We start from the raw sequence: 17,223 nt of genomic DNA on the forward strand, positions 1-17,223 counted from the left end.
CCTTCGGGTTGATGCCATCTTAGGCGACGCGGAAGACGCTCAATTTAATGCACTTCGGGCCGTAGCTGCATTCAGTGACAGCAAATATTTGATGTGCTTTTTCCACGTACTTTACAACGTTCACAAAAGAACAAGGCATCTCGAAACTGGGCCAGGGGTCGCTGTTTTCACAGGTATAATGGATATGCATTACGCGACAAGTTACACTGAGTATTGCGCAGTGAAAGATAGAGTAATTTCGAGCTGGAGGTCTGAGCCATGTCTAAGTGCATTTGCGACATATTTTGAAGAGCAGTGGACGGAAGGCAGATATTGGAGATAGCAGATTTTTTATTCCCCTTCAAGTTACGGTACAACAAATAATCCATGTGAGGTATTCAATGCAACTGTAAAGAGGCATGTTCATCGCAAAATGAGTAAGGTGTGCGCACTTTTGCGAAGTATGATTAGGTTGGCTGAGGATGTGGGGTCCGACGTGCCGTCACCGACAACATCCATCGCGACACCAAACGGCGAGATCAAGAAGGCGGCAAAATGGATGCTGAAAACAAAGGCTGTGCTTGTGGCTCGTACGAATGATGAGACAAGAGTCCAGGTGATGCATATTCTGGAGGTGCATATTGACGCCACTGCGATGGAAACAATGCGACGCCTTGCAAACAACGTGGTTGAAAACGAAGAAGATCCATTCGTACTAGGTTTGGTTTTAGAAAAGGCGGAAAAAAGCAAGGCGTCTCGACTGTATCGTGACAGTGTAAAATGGTCTACCCGCCGTGCACATCGTGTCAATATGCCACAAGATGGATGGCTCGTGGATGCTGAGAACAACAAGTGTGGCTGTGCTATTCATTTAAAGTTTGGTGTGTGCTCGCATGTGGTCGTAGCGAGATCAGTTCTCGGTATCGGACCTGGGTATGGTGATAAGCTTATGAGTAGGCGAGCACGTAAAAAACAGCGAATCCATCGTGAATCTCCTTCGAACTGTGAGATGACGTTGCAAACGCCAGTGCCAACTGATACGAACAACACACATGGCTTTCGGGACGGTGAACCCTTTGGTGACAGCGAAGTTTGGAGAGAGACCAGCCGTATTGAAGATGGTTATACCCCCTCCAACCACGACTGGGTCACACCAGCAGCGGAGAGCACGATTGAAATGTCTACTTTTACCGGTCAGCCACACTCTGATTTTATCTTGCCTATTGAGACTGTAGCGTGGACAGCTTTCGACCCCTGTATCATATACACACCCCATTTCCTACGGCAACCGCTCTTGCAAAACTCTAGCACCATTGGTGTTAGACGCAGCACTTACTTCGATCTACCCAATGGAATGTTTGCGATGGCTCCAATGAACCAAACTGTCGAGAACTTGAATTGGCAAAACTTTGATACTGAGCACCATTTACAAGTATCATATTCTCTCAGCCCAATAACTACTGCTCATAATGGAGTGCCAAACAATTTTAGCCTGCGCAGAGGAATAGAAACAGAGGCAACTCGCGCGCCTTCGATTTTGTTTGGGCTTCCTTCCCCGCGTTTAAATGGCCGACCGCCACGAATGACGAGGGCTTTAGAAATGGAGACTTTGCTCAACTAAGGTATTGTAGTAAGGTAGGATGAAAAATTTTATAATCTAGACTTATGACCAGGACAGGTCTTTGACTGCCCAACTTAAAAATGATAACTTTATCGATGGAGCAAAGTTCACTCTGGTCACTAGATGGGGTCTCGACAGAGCTGGTTCTTCTTGCTCGCGATAATACAGTCATATATGGGTATGATGGTTAGCTGACATCTAGTATCCAGCACCTACGATGACCTGCGTTACAATATTTGCTTGAGAGCGATAGTGGCTTGTCGATTAGACCGGCTCGCTGTTGTTTTCACCACGTTTTATGATAAAGGCGTATATCGACTGTTTTTTTAATTTAATCACGATAAATTGGGTTTTGCTCCAACTCGACCAAACCAGTAGGTATCCAAAGCGAGAGCGAGCTTATATCTCCCGATGCTTCTTCCAACTAATCCCATGAGCCGTACCAAAGCTAATAGGCAGCCCTAAGTCAAATCAATATTTGCTATACCGACATCCACCGTCGCGATTTAAGAGAATTGCGTACCGTCAAAATGTTAAGGATACTTTTAAGCGACACCACTGGGCTACCGCAGCTTTCCAAGTGCTATCACCTACTGTCTCTTCCTCGATATATCGCGGGCCTTACCATGTCGGTTTGATATATGTCAGCAGAGGTTTTTAACTGATGTCATACCGGCCTGGAATAAATCGAACTAACCTGCATTCGGCCGACTTAACCTGCACACAGATGCAACTTAACTCGACCAGTCGGGTCGAGTTATCACGCATGTGGTCGAGTTAATTTGAACACAGATGCAACTTAACTGGACCAGTCGAGTAATCTTTTTTACCACCGTAAATGTTTAACCGGTTAAATTATGGACCGGTCCGTGTTTTTTTATCTGCCTACCTCCACTGATTTGGATTTGTGCGGCATGGAAAAGAAGCGCGGCTGCGTACAGTATACGGAGGCCGACAAGACCAAGGCGCTAAAGATCTGGGCGGAAAACAGAGAATGGAGTACATCCCAGGCAGCGTCTGAGTTAGGAGTTAAGAAATCCACACTTCTCGGCTGGCGCAAAGCTTTATCAGACTTAAAACTCTCCTTTGTGAAAGAGCCGAGTTTGGACCCCGGGCGATACAGGAAGAGCGGTGCTGGGCCCGACCGCCAAGAAAAACCATACGAAGATCGAGTTTTACAGTTTTACCGGAACTGCGTTGAAGGCGGTAGTAAAATCTCAGTGGCTATATTACAGAGATATTGTGAGCAAATACCAGAATTTGCTATACAAAACGACCACACGAAGCAAAATTGGGTATGGCGCTTTATTGACCATTATCGACCAATCTTCACGCAGTCGCAGATGGCGATTGAGTCGCGCTAAGGGAGATGCCGAGGGCCACGGTGAGAGATCTGCCCAGTGTGCTGCTGAAGAGGAAGAGGGGTGTCACGGCGCTACGGCGACTACTGGTAGTGTTAATGGCGCAGAGCCGCAGGCTTCTCTCCAGAGGCAGAGCGTAGGGTCGGTGGAACATGAAGGTGCGATTATCCGCAAAGAACAGGAGGCGGTGATGCTGAATGCTGAGTGTGAGCGGCTCGGTGGCGAACCAGTAGGAGCAGTGACTCAACCAGGTGTCGAGGTTAATTTAGATGCGGCTGGCATGGATGACGGCTACTTGGTGGAGGAGGTCCACGAAGCTGATAATCGCGATCCGCTGACAGTAAAGTTACTTGATATGATTTTTTCAAGACTTACGACGTACGAATCAAGACAATTTTTTAAAATGCTTCAAAAGTTTTTATTTCGAGAAAACCCCAAGAATTACTGCAGTCCGTCTAAACAAGGTCCCGACCAGCTCGCAATTGTTTTTTCTGATAAAATTAGCAAGATCCTACCAAGGGATATATTTAGGCGCTGCTCTCAAAAGGTCACCTCGCTTCAAGGAAAAACTAAAAGTCTAGCTGAAAAGGATATCGCACTGAAAATCGAGGGCGTTAAAACATTGTCCACGACGACCGTCAACATCATGAGGAGGTGGCACACTGCCATGTCGGCTGTCAAAGATATCAAGAAGGCGCTTTTATGGATCCAAGGTATCGACCTTTCTATCGTCGTCTCCCCTCACTTCAAGGTAACGAGAGATACTGGTGTCGAGGAGCGCTTGAAAAGCCTCCCCCTGTCGTCACTCAAGGTAAGATACTCACCGATCATCTTAATATTGCTAAACCATCAAACAAACTGATGAACGCAAATATTGTTTTTTACTATACAGATGGAGTACATTGACGTATCTGGAAATGGTTCGCTTAGTGACGGAACTGTTAATTTACTTCTGGCGAAAAACTTTGGAAATCGAGCAGACATTGTGGCTATCAATACGGGGAGCATTGGAGTTGTGTTTAATGGGACTGTTGGGATTACTGCTGAGGACCTAGCCAAATTGTTTTTTGGTCTATCGGATGAATTGGTCCTGATCCCACTAAATTGAAACGGTGTTCACTGGTGTGGCATCATGGTGCAGCTTGCCACTGCAACAGTATTGGTGTACGATCCGATGGCTTCATCATATCAAAGTGATGTAAAAAAAGTTGCCACTAGCATTATACCACTGCTTCCACCCCTCCAACAAGGGCTCCCGATACAGAATTCGGACGTTTGCATCGGATATGGGCGTCCAAATAGACAGCTATAACTGCGGACTGTTTGTCTTAACAGCCTTCGAGACATTCTGCGGAGCACCGGCATCGGGAGGTCAAGGTAAAAAATTGACGCAATACTTAAGATATAGGTACTTTTGCATGTGCTTCTAAGCAATTTGAATAGCATTCTTGGTCTTTCAATCCATAACATGCTAGGTGAGGCGAAAGCAAGAAGAAAATCAAATTTTAAATGTAGTTTGTGACTTGACGGGGGTTTAAGGAATCATTGAGCTAGCGCTCAGCAGCATTGTATACTGCGTTGTAGCAGCCCAAGCCAGTTGGACTGCGTGAAAGTACAAAAGCACCAGAAATAGCTTGAACATTTGGCAAAGGGGCGATTTCGTATCGTTTCTTTAGATAAAACAGTGCGCGCCTTCCCCGATCTTCCCCAGAAAATGTCTATAAGCAAAGCGCAACAGGTTAGGACATATGAAGTATGTTAGATTTACCGAGTAACACGCAGATAAAGCGTGAGTATATAGGTGTACGGGCTTCTCACTGTTGCTGCCGTTCACAAACTTTAAAATACGCAATTCCAAGACTGAGGACCTATGAAGCGTGTCGAGTAGATTCCCATCTAAATAATGCACCGCGCGACAGTGTCAGAACAGGTATAGTACACGAGAAACGGGAGCTGCCCCTCCTCACCATCCAGTACGCCGCTGTTGGTCCACTCCGAGTTTGGTTTTTGAAACAATTGGGAAGACTTTAATTAGAGTAACGGACTATAATTTTTTACAACTTGCTGGGAGAAAACATTTTGCCGGCGCCCCGTTATGTTTTTGCTGGAGCCCTGTTTTGTTTTTTGCGGAGATCCCAACTGAATTTTGTTGGCGCCCTTTACACCGACCAGTCGTGTTGTACCAACGCGATGTATCGGAAGTTGATGTCACCTGGAATGTTACATGCCACAACGCGGCTGGTTTGACCAAACCGTTGAAGTGGTTGGCAGTAAAAGTCATCACGTTGGGTACTCCCCCAACTTCTTGGAGAAATGAGCGCTGGCCATTTATTCGCATTCACTTGTAGTAGAGTCTGGAATGCATCGTCGAGGGAGCACCGGATACGTCTCGAGAATCGTGCACGAGTCACCACAGTACCGGAAATTTGCCGAAACGGTGGTGCCTATTCAACAGCCCAACCAAGGAGGTTACCGATCGTTTCGGTGCAAGAATAATGCTTCGCGGACCCGACTTCATGCAATCCATCTTACTTATGTACTCAGTCCTTGAGAGCCGTTAGCAAAGGACACCCAACACCCTTCGCGTGTTGGAGTTGTCGTGTCCTCTGAAACTTCTAGCAGGTCAACGAGAAACTTGAATGTTCGGTGGGCTAGCTTGTCTTCGTGACCGACATGGAGCTCAACTGCCTCTTGCAATTGAGTGTTTTCTCTCCGCAGTGCTGCGTGCTCGATGGTGGCTCGATACAAAGCCATTGCCTTTGGCTCTCCGTCATCTTTCATGTTCGCTGTACGCAGGATCTGTTCCAAGTCTTTTTCGAGACGTTGTCTCTCGTGACGAAGAGTATTGATCTCTTCTTTTCGTTCCATCCGCCAGAGCACCATGCGTCGACGCTGTTGCTTAAGCCGTTTCTTCTCGCGTCTCAGGGCTGCTAACGCCAAATCAGTCAGGGTAAAATGCTCAGGACTCTCCAACATGTCCAATGATAGCATTCTGAGGTATTCTATGAAGAAGGAAACTCGGAGAATGATTGTTTCAGTAGAGTGGCTGCGCTTCGATTGTCGTGTATCACGTACGACCCAGCACATCATAAACGCCTATACAGCAGAATAGAACCGACATATAACGCAAAAGGAGGCAACCGCCCGTTCCCCAGAGAGCTTGACGGGGCCTGATGCGTTTTGCCGTCCACTTTCTGTTGCAGAAAAGTGTGTTGCCATGATCTTGTTCTATCTACAGTATAATAGGCTCTCCTACTTTAACGCCTTGGTTCCGGACGGTACTCGCCTAGGACGCGTAAGCGTATGTCGTAAGTTACACCATTGCGAAGAGCTTGGTATTTGTATTGGCCATGTGTTTGCCTTGAGGATTTGAATATAAATTTTCAACAGGTTTCCTAGCCAATGTCGTAGCTCATACGGCATTGTGAGACTGCAGTCGACTCTTTTAAGTCGTAACTATCTACAAATGTCAATAACAGGTGGCTGTGCTGATGCCGCTCATTTCAGAAAACGCAAGGAAGAAGGTACATCAGTTCAAGAAACTTAGCATTCAACCACACAAACCTAGCGACTCAACAATTGACTACACATTCAATCCGCCCACGTCGGTCCGGTTAGTGGTATCGTCACCGGGGTTTCTGCCGTCAACGCCTTGGTCACAATGAAGCCGGAGCTCCCGCCGTGTTTTCTTTCGCCTTCCAGCACTCTGACCGGGCCGACGCAGCACAACTCGCTTCCCTAAGTCCGGTGGAATCGCTTGGCCTGCTTGGAAGTCGTCATGCCAGATTTCAAAACATGTTTTCGCAACACCCTTGTAGTCGCGGCGAATCCGGTTGCACAGCCAGCACTTCGCGCTGTCGACAGAACAGCGTTCGCAAAAGTACGACGTCGCGTACGACTTCTTTTAATCTGTCCGCAAGAGTGCACATACCTTGCAGGACCGCTGGCGTCGCTTCTGGACGCCGCTGACGGTAACCCAGTCTTCGGACTGCTGCAGCGAATGTGATAGCCGGACCGGTGCGCGCCGTCGTTTCTGGCTGGAGGAGGGTGGTGTTAGTTGTACTCCAGCAAAATCTTCGGCCTTCACTTGGAGGAGCTGGTTCTGGAGAACTGCAAACCACTCCGAGCGTTTCATCGCGACCGTCCGTTTCATTTTAGCAGCCTCTTTGTGTGACAAGAACGCATTTACCAGCGCTAGGTCGAGAAAGCCTAAAAATAGGCTTTTATAGTATTTTGAGAACCGCGTGGACATCTGCAGTGAGTACGATTGCAGGCGGAGTTGATCATGACGATCTACTCCGCCCATCCAGTCCTGGTAGTCGTTCACAGCTGCCGGACAACCGACCTGAATTGCACTGACTCGCTTCAACTTTCTCTCGATTGTGGACGGTGTCATTACGGAGCCTGTACACAGGTAGTAAACAGGTTTCCGATCCCACCAGATGTAGGAGACCATGCTCGGGACGGCGACCGAGCGCGAAAAGGCAAAAGAGCCACGGGGGATGCTAGCTGGACGAGGCTTGCTCTTAGACACTATGCTCTTGTTGAACCCCACGCGGTTCGTCATAATTGTCCCCACCACGTAGATTTGCATAGCTAGGAGCTCAACCGCAAGGAGAATTGACGAGTAATACCGGTCGATAACGACAGCATGCCACGGGCACCGCAACTCTGGAGTTAGCGCAAAATTCAAGTTCCGGACGACGGCCGCTGCTCCCGTTTTGAAGTCAACGCCAGTGTCTCTTCCATCAATATTATTCCGCTTTCCAACATAAACTTCAAATCTACAAAGTTACGACATACATAGTAATTAGGCTCTGCCACAACGGGTAAGCTACGACATTGAAAATAAGACAAAAAAATAACCTGTGACAGTACGCGGTCTTTGCATCACATAACATAAATAGTTTTGAGCCGTATCTGTGAGGCTTGTCAGACATGAACATGCGGGTGGTGTTGCGCCTCGACGTTGCAGGCAGCACGCCTTCGTCGAACGAGAATATGGCAGGGAGAGACCAGCCAGCTAAGACCTGCTGTTGGAGCTTGTCCACCACTGGGCGCACCTTCCACAGCTTGTCGCGGCCGTGGTCCACTGTGCTATCTACAAAGTGAAGATCCCTCATGATTGATTGACATCTGTCGCGGCCCATGTAACGCCCAAACAGCCCAGCAGGTATTGCCACATCTTCGATCATAGACCAATGCGCGGCGAAGCGTCTCTTCTGGGGACAAAGCATCCGAGCGACAAGAAGCCCGACGACATGAAGGATTTCGTGGGCACTGTATGCTTGGGCTGCCTATAATCGCCTGGCAATTTGTGCGACGGTCTCACGCCGGCGTCCGGACTGGCGTGCAAACATTTTTTCTGCTCGCTTGTCCACTTGCTGAAGTCCATAACGATTCGTCTCAGTAGCGATAGAAACCCATAGCGTGTTTGGCATGAAGTAGAAAAGAGTGAGGATTGGCGAGCGCCAAACGTCAAGCAGCTCGCCCACAGGTCTAGCTTCCTCCTGACCCAGTCCGGGATAAGCTTTAGTATCCGTTTCGTACTCCGTCGAAACCGGTGTCCATTGCATAGATCGAAGAGTGTCCTTGCGAGCCTCCTCAGCCGCTTTGCTCAGTGTAGTGCTGCCAACATTAAGTGATGCCAGGAAAGATTCATCCATGGCGACAGCACCACTGTCTGAAAGAACGTCTTCATCTTCGTCTATCACGTCACCTTCGGAAGCACAGTCGTCATCACAGATGCCGGCACCATCGCTCTCGTCTGAGCTATAGTCCTCGTACTCACTGCTGTTCTCCCCATCCTGCAACACGTTCACGTCATCCGTGGCTGTCAGCGGTACTCGAGCTAGTCGTTGTGCAACGATGAGGGTATTGGTGGGTCCAGTGCATACATCTTCCCCTTCGCTCTCCATTCCCGACGCCTCGGATAATGTGCAAGATTGTGGCAGCCTCTCTTTTTTTCTGTTCGGCTTCTAAATCACTCGGGGAGAGATCAAATGCTCTCATTACCGCAGCCTACGAAAGCTCAACCTCCGATTCACTGGAGGATCCGAACATCTGGTCGATAGTATTTTGTGATAGCAGAGCACTTGTGTCAATTTGGGAGGGTGTAATGCCGTTTTCAAAATCAGTTCCTGCATTATCATGCCGTGTATCGCTCCCGACTTCCTCTGGGGTTTGATCATCTCTACCCCCCTGGCCATCTTTACCAGCAACCGCTACCGCGTCTTCCTCAGCCAACAATCCCGACTGGAAGGCGTAATCGACAACCGCACGCTCACCTATGAAGACGTGAGCTCTCTGCGGACTTGTGTATGTCCACTCTGTCTGCAGTCCTCTCGGCCGCTTGGACGTCCACCCCACCGCCTTGAGCTGTCGCCATAAGTGCCCAAAGTCAACGTCGTGTGCGGCGACAGCTAGGGCGGCAGGTTTCTCGCGGCGACTGGAGCGCTTCCGTGTCATCCAGCAAAATCTCGAATGAGCGGTCAAGGATTCACCTCCCACCTGATCCCCATCCCCTGACCTGGTTTTGTTTTCGTTCCTGAAAAACCTCTTGCAGCTTATATGTTGCATCATACTTGATTAAAGTATTCAAAAATCATTTCCGAGCCATTTGCTAGTAAACTTTGCGCTATGTCGTAAGTTACGACATAAAAAAATGGATGTCGTTAGTTACGACGTCCGGAACCAAGGTGTTAAATCTTTTTCTATGAAATTATAATGTAAGTTTCCAGCTCACTACGCGTATACCAAGCACATGTATCACAAAAGCACTCGCCAACTTTTTAAAGCACACTCCCTGTCTCCTTAAACAACGCTACAACTTTTATAATTTCAAGCTAACTGGTTAGCGTTAGATGACTTTCGGCGAATATCAGTTACAGACGCTCGTGATGAGTACGACAGGTGCTGATCTTCGCTGTGTACCAGCAGCCCCTATCAAAAAAAACGGAAGTATTACATAGCCAAGTCCTTTTGTGGTTGCTGCAGCACTTGTTCCTCATGTCTAGTATGCGGAAGTTCGTTTTCGCAAATAATGATGACGACAGCATTACCAACATCAAACGTTTGGGCGGTATGAGTCTACAACGAATGAAATAGCGGATACTATTATCTACACCGAATGCAATAGTGGATACTATTATAGCACGCTACCAGCCATGTAAGGAAAACAAATAAAGATTTCTTAAATGTGATGAGTACACTCGATGTATATTCTTAACGATCGACTTTATGCTGCTCACGAGATCAACAAGATGATCTCGTGCATGTATGAGACCTTATTGGCGCTAACCCCAATCTAAAAAGATTTTCGCGCTGAGTTATTTTGATTGCGATATCGGCCGGGATATTTTCTAGCGTGCTCAGCTTTCCCACTAATTTTGCCCTTTTTATGATTCTCAACTCATGTTGACATCAACTTCTGCAGTTTATTGTGTATGTCTACATCAAGAGGATGCACTAGCATACAAAAACGGCCATCATGTAAATGCTGTGGGGTGTGCTATAAATCAACCCGGACAACATACAAGATGGAATGCTTTGGTGTGTGCAAAGTGCGGATGCAGATGTACCCGCCTTAAATAGACGATATCGTGTAGCTGCATGTACCATCCAATCAGTAAATTACAATGGTTGTATATTATTTTTTAGTAACGGTACGCAGTGTTTTGGGCACCGTTTGGCTACAAACGGATCGATCTTCTGGTTATTTTGTAGATTATTACGCTTAATCATTTGGAAACCTGTAGGCATTTGAAACACGTTTTGGGGGATTTAGAAATGGGAAGTTTCCGGATTATATCAGCAGTATTTCCGGGACAAGGAATCGAGTCGTATGACAGCAGCGTCACGGATGTCCTCAGTCTTATTCAGGGCGTAAGAGTCGTCACAAGCACGGATAGACCAGACCGTAACTCGTAGAGTAGGAGCAGTTTTTTTTTGTTTTTTTAACGGTCTAAGTAGCAGCTAGCGCCATTCATTCTCGGTGAGCGTCCCATGTTCTCCCACGGAAACGCTGCCTGAACAGACTTCAGCTTACGCTAAGCGGCTGCGGAGCAGGCGCATCAGATGCTATCATACGCTAATATCCTTCTTGTGATCGCGATGCGACTCGCACAGTGTGTTCCCGTATTTACTACGGTATACGGGACTGCAGTAATAGTATACTGTAGAGCGATAATAGGGAACGTATGGGAACTAATATCCTGGTAAAGTTTGAGCAGATCAAATTGACAAGTAGCGGACTTTAAATAAACTACATGTATGGCTGAGGAACCAGTACAATACTACGCGTATAATTGAAGGAAAACGTAGGATGTTATTGTCTAATATAATGAAGGTCTGGCTGATTCTTCTCATCGACGTTTGTCTAAATTTGGGCTGTTGGTCAAAGTAAAGCTCGCGAAACAGAATACGCTGGCATCAAGTAGTAGCCTCATTCAGAAATGCTGAAAGTATATATAACAAGGTGTTCGACCTCATTCTAGATCAAAATTGGAGAGCTGTACGTCAGCCCTGCTAGAGGCGTGAGGAAATATCCGAGTCCCCAAAAACGTGCCCAAAAGTGCCCAAACGATTTAGCGTCGTGATCTTCAAAATACCTTAAAGACCGATACATTTGTAACCAAAACAGCGCCCAAAACACTGCGTACAACCATTGCTAGCTAAACAGTCTCGACCAACGAAGTCGACATCAGTAATAAACCACAGAAGTTGATGTCGATTTTTATTGAGAATCGTAAAAGGGCAAAATTTAGTGGGAAGTTGAGCACGTTAGAGATAAGTCCCGGTCAATATAGTTATCAAAACAATATAACGGAGCCGTGTTTCACCATTGGCTATATCTGGATAATGTACGTCAGTAGCAGGAACTAAACGAGCTTTACTCAGAGTCCCCGAAATAGGTAATACTGAATAAGATTCAGAACTAGTGACTGGTTTAAAGGATGCAATCAGGGATCTGTGGTATTCTGAATACAGCAGTTGTGATGATCAGTCGAGAATTATACTGGCTCATCAAACAGAGAGTTAAGGTGTGATAAAGTGAAGAAAAACGTCGGGCGTCATTACCGAGCGAATTGACCTTCAGGAGTTATCCTCGCTTCGCTAAACACGTATGCTACGTCATGGAGGTTACCCAGTAGCCCCAGTACCGCTGGCATGATGTTCTGTTTAGTCTCCAGCCGTACGATTCGCTGGTAGCTATTGTCCCATAGGAAACACACGGATCCATGCGCCGTCAGACGCTGGTTCACAAGCTTTGAGTTTACCCTTTGCGCATTGCTGCAACCTTGATCTGGAGCCACATGCGGGAACAAATGACGTAGCGTATGCTCGTTCATCGTGAAGGAAACTTCGGTAGTTGCTAGGAGTGCGTTGCCGTCCGTACCAAGCGCTTTAATCTTATGGTGAGACCCTCGCAGTAGAACGACAACAATCGCCAGCTCTCCAGAATGACATTTACGCCACACTCGACCCCGTCAATCACGTCCGGTGCCATAGCTGCTAGCAGGAAGCTTAACCGAGGACCCTGCTTCCCAGGCGATAGTGATGCAGACGACGATTTGGACTCCTCGTAGCACTTAGAAAGGACGCGGAAGAACTCGGTCGCCACGAGCCAAAGATTTGTATTCGCCGGTTGGCGCTTAGCAATGACGCGCAATTTGAGCCCGAGCCTCAAATCTTCGGCTTGTTCTTGTAGCTGACGAACGCGTTTGGTAAGGCTTTCCTCGCGCTGGCGCTGTCGATTCCTGTACCTCGCCTGGTTAATGCGGCACCTGCTCACGCCAAGTTGCCTTCATCGCCCGCTTCTTTGAAGAAGCACGAGTTTTCTCTTTGCCTGCAGTTTGGCCTTGTCGACCGGAACGTTGACTGGAAGAAAACCCCGCCTTGCTCTGGACGTTTGGCTTTGGTGATACTTGAGAAACCGACCCGACGGGATCGCACTCGCAAGGTCGAGCACATTGAAAGACAGGGCCAACGATTTCAGTCTACCCCGGCGGGTAGTGAGCTCTGATATCCTTACGGGGCAAGGAAATCGTGAAGTAGTTGATGCGTCTTGAGGCGAAATGCAAAAAATGAGATGTAAAAAAGCGAAGCGAGGTTGCTCTCATCCAATTTGCGGAGTTTTTTTTTCAGCTGCCATCGAAAAAAAAAACAATTTAGTCGTAGGACAGCTCTGTTGTAGGGGAGAAACGCTGTCAACAACGAGTCCGTGCGTGCACTATTCGTCAACGCTGCTCGTACCTCATTGGATGACCGACTGAGAAACATTTCTGCTGCCTCTATTAAATTTCCATTTAAAAACAATCGGGATGCAAACCATATTGTTAGCAAGTTGGTTCTTTAAGGCGTGAGGCACGCCCTCGGTGATGACGCGGGACACGCACAATAATATGTAGTCATGAAAACATACGGAGAGCGGGCGGGTCTCACGGCGACTGAAGAAGATTAATGTCATGGCATGGAGTATGAGAGCTATAAACGGAGTAAGGAATACGAAGGCAGCTTCTCCGGGTTGGACTTGAGTTCGACAGCACAGTTCGTGCTTTACAAGTAAGCCCTGGAGGGTGTTAACATTAGATAAGCGATGCTACAATGAAAATCAGCTCGACAACTTGTTTACTTTGTTGAATGTTGCCACTAAAGGCTCGCCGTGCAAAATCACATTTGATTGAGAGTTGAGTATAAAAAACTATGTGAAAATAAAGCACTTTTAAAAATGAATAATGAACACTTGCGGTTGCTCGAAACCCGGACAACAATTTTGTCGAACACAATTAGATGATATGCCACTCCTTAATCAAAAATACGTATCAGCACCTTGCATGATTGGGTTAAAAAAAGGCTTATGCTGGATTGTAATGTCCTCTTTTGCAAAGAGTTTCAGCAAGCATCAAAACATTAAAAATACTAGCCGATGTTCGATGAGTCAGCTCTCACACTTCCAGTTTTTTCAGCAGCACACAACTTACGCTAGAGTCATGCAGCTTCAAGACGCCATCGCGTGGGCGGCCGTCGCCTCCTTTGCCTCCGCTTCATCTAGTGGTATAGCGAAAAGCGACCTGAATGGGTGGTACCCCTGCTCAGATTACATCTTTTCAGATGATAACGGCTCGACGGCGGAAAGATGCTCAATGTGCAATTTACAGCGCACCTTTGTGCTACTCAGGAATATGTACAACACCCAATAAAATCTACCACAATATCGACATATTCGTCAAAGCAGTTACCTGCCACGACAACTTACACCGAGAGTGCATCCAACGTGTGGCTGATTCAGGGAGGCCCAGGCATTTCATCGACCGGTTGTAAGTAATATACTACAATATTTTAAAAACATTTCATAGAAGAAGGAGCACTAATGTTCTAGTTGTTATGAGATGCAGTGGAGAGTACAACGGTGATGCTACACTCCGAATTAAAAGGAGAGGTCAACGTGTACACGATGGATCATCGCGGCAGCGGACGCAGCACAAAATTTGAATGTGTCGCAGCCCAGGTTACCACAACAGGATCGCCTTGGCGCGGTGATATTGATGCCACCAAAGTACCAGCATGTGCCAAAGACTTGCACATCAAATACGGGAACCTTTCGGCTTTTTCCATGACGACTGCTGCAACTGACCTCGCGACATTCGTCTCGAAATTCACAAATGAAGCGGATACCATTGTCTATGGTACGAGCTACGGTACAAGTCTGACTGAAAGGCTCATGCATCTCGCTCCTCCCAAAGTGATCGGATATGTATTGGATGGAGTGGCTACAGCGTCAGGGGTCCTTGACGAAACGTTCCTCTATACGTCCAGATGGGACACTGACGTTATAGAGGTAGGTGATGCTTGCATGTCGCTGTGTCCTAGCGATAAGGAGTGTAGCTCCCGTTTCAGCACCAAGAATCTCAACAGTACGGAAGAAGATTTTCCGTACTAAAAGCGTCCTAAACGTCCTAACTTGTCCTAATACCTACTGTCATAAATTACGGTATTGGCACAAAACTTCGGCATGGGTTATAGGATCGTTAGGACAGTTAGGACAGTAAGGACAGTTAGGACAAATACGAAAGTTGTAAGGCTACACTACCCATGCCAACGAGAGATATCTTATGGCTTACAGAATGCAGAATGCTACTCAAACGCCATGGATTCCCCGGGGACTTCAACGTCCACAGACCGCGCATGAGCAGGAGCGCTCTGTCGATCATGCTTGATGTCGTCCAGCAATTTTATGTAGGAATGTGCCTGCAGCTTCAATGAAGACGAGAATACTTGGCTATGTGTTTCTGCATGATTGGTTCCCGTTAACTTTTAAAAACCTCAATCCCAAGTTTGACTCAAAATAGGTTTTAACTTAGCTATGTGTTTCTGCATGATTGGTTCCCGTTAACTTTTAAAAACCTCAATCCCAAGTTTGACTCAAAATAGGTTTTATGATATGTCCTAAATTTCCGACTAAAATACCGGTTTTTAATTTTGGACAGTATTAGGATTGCAATATTTTTCCGGATTTAGAACCTTTTTAGGATACATTTTGCAATCTATGCCAGTAATTTACGACGTATTTTAGGATTTTGTAGGACAGTTAGGACAGGATTAGTACAGAAAATTCGACACCAACAGTACTCTTCAAGGTCTAATTGAGATCTTATCAGCGATCCCAACTCGACATGTGCGGCGTTGATCACCCGCGTCGGAAGCAAGGGCAATACCTTACCGTCACACACGCTACGCTCTGCTCTTGGTACCGTGCTGATGGGTATGACCACTCGAACACTCATCCCGCATCGACTGGATCGCTGTGGTCCCGAGGATATCAATATCCTGGCAAAAAAATTTCCAATTATCAAGGCAGACAACAAAGCTGCAGATAAAAGGAACCCTTTCGACGCTCTATCACTCTACTACCTCATCGTGTTCTCTGAGATGATGGAGTCGCCATGTTCGAGATGAAAGCTCGATTCACGAACGTAATGATGAGCAATGGGGGGGGGGTATACTTGATGGGTAAGCAGTACTGTACCTTTCAAAAGAAAAGTCGGCGTTTTGCGACGAGTTCAATGTGGGCAATTATCACTCAAATGTCATCATCTACAAGCATGATCAGTACTGGAACAAAGCTGCTATGATTCCAAACCATGCAAGTGTTTACTACTGAGTGGTAAGCTAGACCCTCAGACCACCAACAAATACGCGGAATACTTGTTGGATGCACTCCATGGTAACAAGGAAGGAGCTTATTACTTTCAAATACGCAACACATGGCGCTATGGGAACAACGCAAATGGGTTGCAGGTGACCCATGGAGTGAAACGTGCGGAATGAACTAGTCGCATCCTATGCTCGGACAGAGTACCGTGACGCACACGACTTCCCCGTTCTCGAAAGGAGTCTGTAGGCGCGTCCCGCATGAAGGCATTTCGAGGCGAGATTTTTGGGCTAAATTTGACGATGCTGGTAAACAGTAACCTGTGATGCAATAAACAGCAAAATAAAGGTCGTTCCGGATATTTAAACACCTTGACTGGTAACAAACATGTTTATCGCCTTCAACACTAAGGTAAAATGCTAGTTTAAGTCATTTGGATCCGTTTAAGGCGCACGTATAGCTGTCGTAGATACATCTGATTGGTTATTTTTAGAGCGGCGCTCGCCTCCACGAATACCTGTCAGTTTTGATCTGGCTTCCAACCACGAAGCGTCGCACAACGTATAGCAGCAAAAAGATGGATTTGGTGAGGTCTACTCGCGAGGGAGGCAACATTGAAGCTATTGGCTTCTTGACTGCGATACTACGAGACAGTACAGCACGATATCTTGCTTCTGCCTGCTCGCCAACACAAGCAGAGTAGGAAAAGAAAAACCAAGACAGTGGCTGGTAGATTGTTAGCGCGTGAGATGCTTCAGCAACCTGACCAGCCCTCCCAACGAAACGCGCCGAAGCGAACAAGAAAATCGCAGAGAGACAGAATTTCAACAAAAACGACAGCGAGTGGTATGCACCACCAGGACCAGGAGCTTCATCAAAAGCAATACCACGAGCACAACCACGAGAACGAGCACAAACACGAAGAGGAACAAGGCATGGAGAGCGAATTGGTGCTAGTGCAGCAGCAGTCAGAAGTTGCTAACAGTGATACGGTTCTGTTCGAGGTGAGCTTCTTAATACTCCGGATTTAATACACCATCTATTTTTATCCAAGCCAAGGCTATAATTTTACGTAGGTTCTCATTGGAATTTACAGAAATTCAATAGTG

The 17,223-nt window shown here is 46.9% G+C and overlaps 2 protein-coding genes across 2 annotated transcripts in view; both read left to right on the forward strand.

The window, feature by feature from the left end:
* Positions 1-13,432: 13,432 nt before the first annotated feature.
* Positions 13,433-15,918, forward strand: PITG_15716 (uncharacterized protein; the record flags this gene model as incomplete). The annotated part of the gene is made up of 6 exons (XM_002897945.1): positions 13,433-13,524; positions 13,959-14,016; positions 14,252-14,279; positions 14,352-14,648; positions 14,986-15,007; positions 15,621-15,918. The coding sequence occupies 6 exons, from the start codon at positions 13,433-13,435 to the stop codon at positions 15,916-15,918; spliced, it is 795 nt and encodes a 264-aa protein (XP_002897991.1).
* Positions 15,919-16,962: 1,044 nt separating this feature from the next.
* The window catches only part of PITG_15717 (uncharacterized protein), a gene marked incomplete at both ends in the record, with an annotated part of 1,060 nt that continues 799 nt past the window's right edge, over positions 16,963-17,223 (forward strand). Inside the window, one exon of the mRNA XM_002897946.1 lies at positions 16,963-17,118. Coding sequence (XP_002897992.1) covers positions 16,963-17,118 — 156 coding nt within the window. The remainder of the gene's footprint in view (positions 17,119-17,223) is intronic.

The sequence above is a fragment of the Phytophthora infestans genome, genomic scaffold (assembly GCF_000142945.1).
Source record: "Phytophthora infestans T30-4 supercont1.40 genomic scaffold, whole genome shotgun sequence".
Lineage (NCBI taxonomy): Eukaryota > Oomycota > Peronosporomycetes > Peronosporales > Peronosporaceae > Phytophthora > Phytophthora infestans.